We start from the raw sequence: 10835 nt of genomic DNA, 5'->3' as shown, positions 1-10835 counted from the left end.
AATTTTGGACAAAGATTTTAGAAAAATTTTGAATTTTAACACAAGTCCAATATTTGCAACTAATAATTCAATCACATACAATGTGTATAATCTCAATTCTCCCCCCACACTTAACATACACATTGTCCTCAATGTGTAAGAAGGAAAATCAAGATAAAAAAAATAATAATAATAATACTCCCCTATTGTTGTGATTGAATATGAAGGTTCAAGGTATGTTGTTCGCTTGTCTTCATCGCTTCATGAGTTCCATTTGGTAACCATTAGTGATATAACCTAAAAATGGAAAATGAGAAACAAAAGTGATAACAAAGACTTAATAAAACAAAACGGCGATCCGTAATTTCAACCTTTGTTTTGGTGATGTACCTAAAAAAAATACACAATAAGCAACTCAAGGTACAAGAAAATATATATGAGGAAAAGAAGAAAAAAGAGAATCAAGGAATCTGTTTTTTTTTTTTTTTTGCTCCGAAAACGCGACTCATCAAAACGCGCCAACAAGCCGCGTTTTGTGAGGTCGCGTTTCTTCACATTGATCTTGCAGGATCGAAAACGCTACTGTGTTATAAAACGCGAATTTGGAGCGCGTATTTGAAGTAGCGTTTTCAATTTTTGATCAGGCTGTAAAACGCGACTTTGTAGAAAACGCGACTTCCTGTCGCGTTTTGAAGGCGCGTTTTCTTCATTATAGGCACAGAATTGAAAACGCGATTCAATGAAAACGCGATTCAGAGGCGCGTTTTCTTGAGAAACGCGTTTTCTGCTGCGAATTTTAGCAGAAATTCAACTTTTGCAAAATTACAAAAGGTACCCTAATTACTCAAAATGCTTCATAGATCATTTGTTTGCTAAAATATTCAATGCATGCACATGTAAAATGATCAAAACATGCATTTTAACCCCTTGTAACGAATCAAAAACAACAATTACTCAAATCGAGGGGTTGAGTTCCTTGATCAAACTTCGCCTTTTTCACCTCATTTGGTCACTTTTGCTTTCATTTCCAATACCTATAAATGAAAAATAACGAAATAACTCAAACACATACTTTAAACATAAAATCACACCAAAATAACATAAATAACCAAAACATTGGGTTGCCTCCCAATAAGCGCTTTTATTTATAGTCGTTGGCTCGACTATTGAACCTCATTTTTCAAGGAGGCTTAGTTAACGAATAATCCACCATTTTTTTGTCGTGGTGGATCATTACATGGTGACTTTATAGCAAAAGTCACATGATCTAATGATGTGAGAAATGGAATTGACTTACCTATCCCAAGTGTTTCATAAATATTACCTTGAATATGCACCACTTGAGAACTTACCAATGGAAATGTCATGAGAGTATCTTGGGCAGCAATACCCTTAGAACCTATACTTTCAATGCACTCCTCAAGAGGGGTGAAAAATGAGTCATTAAAACTCACCTCTTGAGGCTCAAAGTTAGTCCAAAGATATTATCATTGTGAAATGGACATTTGCTCATTAGAAACACAATTGAGATTCATCATTTTCATCAAAATGCAATCCATTTTTCACATACAACATTCCCACCATTCATGCTAGGATCATTTTTGCAAATTATTAGAGGAAATAACTTCACAAACAATACACTCAATTGCTCATTTATTCTGCCAAAGTGAGAAGTTAATTCATCTATTCTTTTTTCAATCCTATCAAAACGGTCGGAAGTCACATTAGCTAATTTTTCTATAGCTAACTCCCAAGATGGTTTTGATTCATATTGGACACATTCAGGTTGGTAATTATAAAAATATGAAGAATCACTATAAAGTACCATGATTATCCCAACCATAAGCATTAGCACTATATCGATCAAAACAAGGATTGTAATTGCTTAATTCATCATAATAATCCACATTTGTGCTTGCCATACATGTATTAGTAGCATGATAACCTCCACACAAGTCACAAATCACATGATAAGAATTAAAAGCATTAACATTCCTTCTCTGCTCAATTTCATGCATCATGGTGTCCATTTGAACTTGTAACTTAATTACATCAAATTTTGCCTTTAAGCACCTTAAACCATCTTCAAAAAGACATACCTTCAGTAAATTCTTGGTTACCTCTGTTGAAGGAGCTTTGCACTTGTAACCATCCATTGTCAATCTTCCATTTCTCAAGCATTGTCCTCCAAATTGACCTACCCTCCTCATTACCTAAAATTGCTTTTAAACAACTTAAGAGCAAAATTAGTAAGAAGGACTAGGTGATAAAACACATACACATATAAAATACTAAAATAACAGAAAATAACATTCACAATATAACTAATAATATGTCTAAACTAATAAAGTTGCTCTTCACACCGATATTGCCAAATCTTCCCCGGCAACGGCGCCAAAAACTTGACGGGTATTTTACATACGTGCAAGCTAAAAAATACCGAATTACACCCGTTCACTGCAAGTATACAGATCAACTAGTAGTTTAGGGTATATATCGGGTCGATCCCACAAGGAAGAGTGAACAATTACCGGTATTACTAAAGCTTCTCTATTATTTAGACTATCAATAAATTATAACAAATTTAATCTACTGAAATTATACAAAATGACAAATGAAAGCTCCTTAGGTTATGGTATCCCTAACTACTCATGCAAGTGCTATATTTGGATCATTAATTACTACATCTAGGCTAATTATGGTGTAATTTCCTAATACATTTGAATCCTACTTTCGTAGTGAATCAATTATACTTATAACTAATCCATACCTATTCTCATGGTTATGAAATTAGTTACAAGTTCATTTCTTCAATGAAATTACATGAAATTAATCACCAAAAACCACATAGGTGCACCTCTACTCTCGTGAGTGTACTCCCCATGTTTAGCACTTATTGAACTAATGTTAAATCTCAATTTTCATTGCAGAAATAACACCTTAGATAATCACAATTAATGGTACCAGATTAATCATGATTTAAAGAGCTAAAGTGCTAAATAACTTGCTCAAATCATAGCAGTTAAATAGCCAAATGATAACACTAACAATTATAGAAAGTTCAACCAAACCCAAGGTATAAACTTTAAATACACATATTTAACATAAAATCCAGAAATTGCATATTAACTAAATTTGGAATCAAGTACAAAAGATAAAGAATTGGAGAAGAGATAACCCTTGTCACATGAGCTTCAACTCCTCCTTCTTCATCTCAATCTTCATCCTAATCTAGCAATATACAAGAGTGGATGAACTAACTAGCTAAACTATACTACACTAATCTAATACTAAGAGAATGGAAAAACTACATTTCTGCACTTCCAAGCTTCTCCCGTATACTCTGCATGTCCTGGTTGCTCCCTATATAAACTGCTCCAAAAGCTCCTTTTCCATTGGTCCAAACTTGCTGCATTTGATTTCCAAATCTGAAATTGTTAAGATAGTCAATAGCCATTGTTTTTGACTTGAAAATATGCCAACTTTCTTGCCCTTTTGTCTTCTAAAGCATGTGCACCGAATTCTCTTGCAGATTGTAGCTGGAAAGTAGTCAGAACACAAGAGAATTGACTGAGCAAAATTGCAGAATTGCGGCCGGAAAACGCGCCTACACAAAACGCGGTTACAAGTCACGTTTTGTGTACTCGCGTATTCACTTTGTCCTTACTTCAGCTGCGATTTTCTCTATCATAAAGGCTGAACTGGATTTTTTGTAAAACACCAAAGTTGTAGCCCTTTGAGTTAGCTTTTCAATGCTTCAAGAATCATCCAAATCTGAGCTTTGTAGCCTGAGATATGATCGAAATACTAAACACTGGTCAGAGCTCTGTTTTCCACTTTGGACAGCTGAGTTGAATTTCGGTATTTCAACTTTTGGACTATGAAAACGGCTGAACTGGACTTTGATGTCTTCATACCAAATGTAGATATATCTCTTAGCTTCAAAATGGTACCAAGATCACCTTGATCTGATCATTGTAGCTCCTGATATAGTCAAAATACGAAAATGTGTCTGAGTTGTGAAAGCTGACTTTTCTTGATTTTTGTCCTCAAATTGCATTTCTTCCTTTTACACTTCATATTTTATTTTCACAACTTTAATCCATCATCAATAATCCAAATATATTCTCAATGCACTTCATTTGATGATTGAATCATTAAACCTACAAAATATGAAGTTTTTACCATAAAAATCCATAAAATGCAATGTTTAGCCACTTTAACATAAAATGTAGTTTTTTACCAAAACCTTAGTTATTCTAGTTATAAAACTAAATAATCAAACCAAAATTAACTAATAAAACACACTAAAAAATACGTAAAATAAACTCTTATCAAGGATCAATGCAACAGAAAAGCAAAAAGACGAATTTGAAACTGCAGCTGCGAGATCCGAGGCAAAAGCTGCCAAGTTGAAGGCAAAATTGAGAGAAACAAAGGAGCAGCTGCGGTGGCAGAAATGGTTGAATAAGTTCCTTGTAAGGGTTCTTGTGGTAAGTTGGCTGGTTGCTGTAATAATAGTGCTTACAGAGAAAAAAATTGCAGGTGGAGTCTCTCTTGGGATACTCCAAATTGGGAATAAATGTAATGGGATTATGCAAATTGAAGGCGATACATGAAGGGCAGTGTGTAAGTGTAACATATTGCCATCGGTACTGCCAGTTTTGAGGATCATGGATGGAGCAAATGGATCTATGGTGTATGATGCAGATGGTTAGAGAGAAGTATATTGTATTGTTTAGCTTAAACAAGTCTTTGTTATACCCACAGATTAGTGTAAAAGTGTGGTTGAACCCAATCAATGCTAACTGTAATTTTCGACAAGTAATGTGATGAGAATTATTTATCCCAATTCGCATGTCATGGGTTTTGTTGGATGTATTTGATTTACCTAGTCAACAAAAATTGCTATACCAAACCATACAAATATAAGATAGCAACTGCATAACATTAGAATATAATTAGCAAAAGAAAATTACAATGATGTTTGCCTGTAAATACAGTCAACAATCACTTTCATAGGAAACAGACAAATACACAAAAAGTAGTGACCTGTGTCCATATTGCTAGATACCAAGCATAGGCACATGCTTTGATTCCCCACAAAAGCCAATTCAAAAAAATATCATTTATAGTTTCAACATTCTAGTTATATCCATTTACAGTCAACAAAATCACACAAAAATATTTGCAGGTCCAGCAATACTTCAAGAACTTGTTCCAGATGGACCCTTTCCTCTTCCCCTTCCCCTGCCTCTTCCTCTTTCTCCACCTCTTCCCTGCCAGTTTCCAACATTGAAAGGTGGATCTTTACCCAAATAAGCATAGTTGAGATTAATAAAACCTTTGTCTGCTTCTGTCAGTGGCCTTTTTGATGTACTTCTCTTGTGCCTATGAACTGGTGGTCTTGAGGTGGATTGCTGAGGACTGAGGTTGATGTGTTGGTGCTGCTGAGAAGGCTGGGACTGAGGTTGATGTGTTGGCTGCTGCTGAGTTTTTTGCTGATTTCTTTGTCCCTGATTCTTGCTTACCTACATATTAAAGAAAGTATTTCAGATCACAAAAAAAGGTCACAAACAGGCTGAAAGTTATAATGAAGTGCAAACGCACACGTTGTTTTTTTGTTGGTGCTTCGTGCTGTCGCTGATTACATGGTTGTCCAGTAGGTGCTGGTTGTTGAGAAGGTTGTTGTTCAGTAGATGACTTAGGAGGATTCTTGCAAGTTTTAGCATTATGTCCAATCCCTCCACACTTTCTACAGTGGATTACAACCCTCTTTCGCAACCTTTTGCCATGATCTTTTCCTTCTGTAACATCTCTCTTTCTAACTTTCTTTGGCCTGCCAGGTTGAGTGACACTTGCTGGTGGGTCCAACTCCAGCATGTCTGACTGTGGCCACTGGATATCTCCATTAATAGGCTGCAACACATTATCATAGATGTTAAAAAATACCTCCCTATGATAGCAGTTAGCCAACATTTTGTGGGGATCCTTTTTAGCTCTATGTAGAGCAGCAATTGCATGGGAACATGGAATGCCACTCAAGGCCCACAAATTGCAGGTGCACTCATTTTTGTCAAGGTCAACAGCAAATTGGGCTCTCCGTGGCCCTTTTGCTTGATTACCTGAGCTTGAATTCCATGTTATTTTCCATTGTACTGCACGTTTGACCCTTTCTTCCACAATTTCTCTAATGAGTGGTCCACCATTTAACTTGTATTTTTTCATTGCTGCCCTTCTCTTTTGGATCTTTTCCATCAGGTATTCCCTAATAGCCTCCATCATAGAAATAATAGGCTGGTCCCTAGCCTTTAAAATATGGGCATTAAATGATTCACACAGGTTATTAACCAACATATCACACTGTGTATGTTTGGAAAAAAAGGCCTTACACCAATGTCGAGGGTGTGGTCCCTTCTTCACCCATGCATGTGCTTCTTTGTCATAGGTTTTAAGGTCATCCAAGGCTTGGTTGAAATGTTCAACTGTTGTGGTGCTTGCTATATGCCACAATCGATCCTTTAAACCTAATCCTGGATGTTTCTTCTTGAAATTCCTATACATGTGTTGAACACAGTACCTGTGTTCAGAATTTGGTAGAACCTCTGCGAGTGCTCTGTCTAGTCCCTACAAAAAATATCACAACAGGTATAAATTAGATATCTAAGCCAAGTGGTGAGTTTGAGGGCAACAAATATGCTATATTAAAAGTTCAGGGGCTTGTTTTTACCTACACTAAAAGTTAAGGGGCTTACATTCTGCTATACAAAGTTAAGGGGCTTATTTTTATCATAAAATAAAAGTTTTAGAACTCTCATTAAGCTTTTACCTTCTACTGGTCGGACATGAAAGTATAATGTCCCTGGTTCTGTATTTCCAGGTCGCCACTCAAAAGGGTTAGGAACCATCTCCATTGCTCCGTGGCCTCCTTTTCAACAGCTGCCCATACAACTGGCCAAAAGCCGTTGTTGGGGTCCACTGCAATGGCTGTCAACAGCTGGCCTGAGTATCTACCTTTAATATGACATCCATCCAAACACAAAATAGGTTTGCACCCATCTTTAAAGCCTTTCTTCAGTGGGCCAAGGCAGCAGTACATCCTCATGAACCTTGGATTACATCCAGGTTCTCTAAATGGAGTGAACATAACCTCCATTGTACAGCCAGAATGAGTCCTTTTAATTTCTTCACAATATTGCCATATTTTCTTGTATTGTGACTCAGCTGACCCCTTGATCTTCTCTATAGCTAGTGTCTTCGCCTTAGCTGCAACATGCTTAGATATTTCTGCCTGGTAGTCTTTATGGACTGTTTGCCTTAACTTTCTTGTTGGCAGATTGTTATTTGATCTTATCCTCTCTACATACCTGTCAGACAGCCACTTGGCTGTAATATTCTTATTTTTCCATGCATGGTTGCATGTTTCATGGACATCATGCAGAGACTTTACTACCAAGTCCTTTGTGCCAAAGCCTTTTCTATTGAAGCAAATACAAACCATTTACATGGTTCCCTACACTTGGCCCTCACCCTGGTGGGCTCATTTTTACTGGTCCAAACAGGTTTACCCATCCTAATCCCATACTCAGTCACAGCAGATTTGAATTGTGCTCTTGACTCAAACTTCATCCCAATCTCGAATTTGGGATCCCTGAGGAATTTCTCTAGGACAAAGTCCTTGTATCTCCCTTTGAATTCATCATCTGATGAGTCATTGTCACTGCTCAGGTGATCAGGGATGTAATCTTGTTGGAGTGAATCTATATCCTCCATGGTTATCAAAATCGCGATCCGAATCGTAGGATCGTACGATCCTACGATCCAAAGAAGCAAAATCGATCCGGATCGCACTTAGAATCGCAAATTACATGAATCGAGCATAGGATCGCGTAGGATCGGTAGGATCGTACAGAATCGTACGATCCTACGATCCTACAACGATCCTACAAAATTTTGCTAATATGCGAAATATGATATTCCATTTTGCAAGTAAATGAAAATATTTGGGGTAGGGTTATAATTTATCAAAGAATTGAGCCTTTAATTGCAACGTTTTAATAATTTTTGCCCAAAAAGTCAAAGAAAGCACCGAATTCTTCTCCTTTCCTCAGTCGGTCAATCGGTCAGCCCTTTGGGCTTTGTCTCCTTTCCTTTGTAATGTTTCTTTTAATCTTTTCTTCATTCTCCAGCCTGCACTTTTCTTTTCTTCTCTACCGCTGCCCAGAACCCTAGATTTATCCATCAAACCACCATTGCTGCAACTCTTACGCCTACCAACAAGACTAAATCGCTGCAAGCCTGCGGCTTCTACCAAGGAGGCAAGGACCAACAAGCTATTGCTTCAAGCTTCAAGCTCCAGCACCCGTTGGCCGTTGCTTCAAGGCATCAAGCCACGAAATCCTCTGTTGCCGCCGGATTTTGGCCATTTAAAGCTTCAAAGCTTCAAGATCCAGCACCCATTTTCCTCCAGTTTCCGTGCTGCCACCACACTGAAGCTCCGCACCAGCACTTCAATTAAAGTCACATGTGAGTCTGTTATTTTCTTGCTTGAAAATTGATATTTGGTGGAGGTGGTGATTGATGAAGTTGTGATTTTTATTTGGATTTCTTGTATTTGAACATATATTGCCTTTGATTGAATTGAGTTGAAAGGAATTATACAAAATTCTCGGGCTTCTGCAGGTGCAAACAAGAACTTGAGAATCTGAGATACCCTTCTCTTTATTTGCATAGAAAATTGAGAAACAACGGGAAGAATTTGATTATGAAGTTGGTTCTGTGATTCAATGCTTTTGCTTAAAATTGCGCTTAACTGCTAGAGCTACTATTTTTAAGGTTTTGGATTTTCGGTTCTGTTTTGACAATTTCCGCAGTGCAATAAAAAAATCAAATTGTTATCACATAAAAGGGCACAATAGTAGTTGCGAGTATGTCAAATTGTAGCATATGCTTATGCTAATCTTTGGGGCCGTTCAGATTTTACTGCTGCTGTTATGTCCTTCACTTATGCTTTCATTGGATTGGCACTTGGCCTTGCAAAAACCATTGGTAATAGGACTGAATTTCTTTATAGCTGAAGAGTTGATATTTCTGCATTAGTTTTCTGAGTTGAGTGTTTATTTGGCTTCTTGAATGTCTGAAAGTTCAATTACTTTGTTGATTATAAGGGAATTTGGGATGAAAGTAAAGTAGCCTCCTTTGCTAGCTCACTGGTTTGGCTTTATTTTTTTCGAATCAAACTACCTGCTAGCTGACTGGTTTTTGGTAACTTTCATTGTTATTGTTTGTTTATTTAGATGATCATCAAGATCGTGAAACCCATGTCCGTCGAAGACAAGTTAATAAAATGAAAGAGATTCATGTTATTGATGAGGATGATGGGCCTTCAACTGAATTCGACCGCCAAGATGATGATTATCTTGATATGGTTTTCGAAAATGATGTTCAAATGGGAACTAATGATTTGGATGATACTAATTTGGATGGTGATGAAGATAATGCCGAAGATGAATTCCAAGAGAATTGGTATGGTGAAGATGATTGGGAAAATAATGATTTTGATAATGTGGATTATGGGAATAATGAATTTGATTCAAACGATGAAAATGATTGGTTATAAATTATTGTATTTCTAAATTATTATGATACTTGAAAATGATGAATTGTTGCTATTTTTTTTTTCATGTTTGTTTAAACTTGACAGATGACATTCTAGTAGTTAATTTTGATCTTGAAAATCTTTTTGGATGTTTGGCTTTTTAGTATTTGTGAAGGTATTTGTAACTTTATATTTGAAATTATGATTATGTAAACTGTGAAGCATTTGGTTTTAAGACTTGAAATCATGACAGATAACAGATTTATATTCTCTTCTTTATTACTTGTTAGATAACAGGTTTATATTCTCTTCTTTATAACAGGTTTATATCTTTTAGGATATACAAAATGGTATATGAATTTCAAATTCATTAATTTAGTAAATTTAGGAGTTTTTGGTGGGATCTTACGATCCTACGATCCGATCCTACGATCCGATTCTGTGAAACTAAAATCGATCCGACGTGGGATCCCGATTTTACAAACTTTGATATCCTCTGGTCCCTGGCTAGTTTGTTCTGCTGATCTAGTTCTCTTTCTCCTAACTTGTTTCTTTCTCGCACCTTGCTGTTGTGTTTCCAGGTCAGTTTCTGTTTGCCTTCCACAAACATTCTCCTGTTCTGAACATTGTGTCTGGTCAGTTGTTTCATCTCTCTGCTGTTGCTGTGAAGTTTCACCACAGCCATCAGCATTCGAATTCAAAATGTCCAGCATAATCTCTTCACCACCATAGTCATTGGCGCTACTAAATCTACCATTTTCTTCCTCTACTTGTGATTCAGATTCATCATCTATGTCTTTACCCTCTGTTTCATGTTCACCTTGTTGTTCACCACCATAGTCAGCTTCATGTTCACCCTCTGCTTCATGTTCACCTTCGTGTTCACCACCACCATAGTGGGTGAATTCTCAGTTTATGATGAAAAAAAAAAAATTCTACAACGAGGGCGGTTCTTGGGTTTGTTTCCACAAAAGAGGGTCTTCGCATTCTGGAAATGCGAGCTCATTGAGCTCGCATTCTGAAAATGCGAGCTCACTGAGCTCGCATTCCCGGAATGCGAGCTCACATTGAGCTCGCATTGAGCTCGCATTCTCGCACTACATACCGCCAAGACCCATTTCGAAAAAAAAAGACAAAAATGAGTGGGAGAAGCAGAACGCAATATCGAAACATAGCTGCCGAACATCAAAACAAAGATTTCGGAATTGTCGAACAGCAAAACAAAGAAAACAAATAACATGCACTTCATAAAAATAAC

At 36.9% G+C, this 10835-nt stretch overlaps 2 protein-coding genes across 2 annotated transcripts; one reads left to right on the top strand and one right to left on the bottom strand.

Annotated features, from left to right (window-relative positions):
* Positions 1 to 5186: 5186 nt before the first annotated feature.
* On the bottom strand, positions 5187 to 7752 carry LOC113757758. The gene is made up of 4 exons (XM_027300873.1): positions 7433 to 7752; positions 6929 to 7346; positions 5590 to 6606; positions 5187 to 5510 (listed from the first exon to the last, which is right to left on the bottom strand). The coding sequence occupies exons 1-4, from the start codon at positions 7750 to 7752 to the stop codon at positions 5187 to 5189; spliced, it is 2079 nt and encodes a 692-aa protein (XP_027156674.1).
* A 220-nt stretch (positions 7753 to 7972) lies between these two features.
* Positions 7973 to 9634, top strand: LOC113757757. Its single transcript, XM_027300871.1, has 3 exons — positions 7973 to 7987; positions 8169 to 8505; positions 9276 to 9634. Exons 1-3 carry the CDS (start codon positions 7973 to 7975, stop codon positions 9596 to 9598), a joined length of 675 nt encoding a protein of 224 aa, XP_027156672.1. The 3' UTR covers positions 9599 to 9634.
* The last annotated feature ends 1201 nt before the right edge of the window (positions 9635 to 10835 follow it).

This window comes from Coffea eugenioides, unplaced genomic scaffold (assembly GCF_003713205.1).
Source record: "Coffea eugenioides isolate CCC68of unplaced genomic scaffold, Ceug_1.0 ScVebR1_3282;HRSCAF=4470, whole genome shotgun sequence".
Classification (NCBI taxonomy): Eukaryota; Viridiplantae; Streptophyta; class Magnoliopsida; order Gentianales; family Rubiaceae; genus Coffea; species Coffea eugenioides.
The sequence above is the reverse complement of the archived record's forward strand: the minus strand, read 5'-3'. Positions and strand labels throughout refer to the sequence as shown.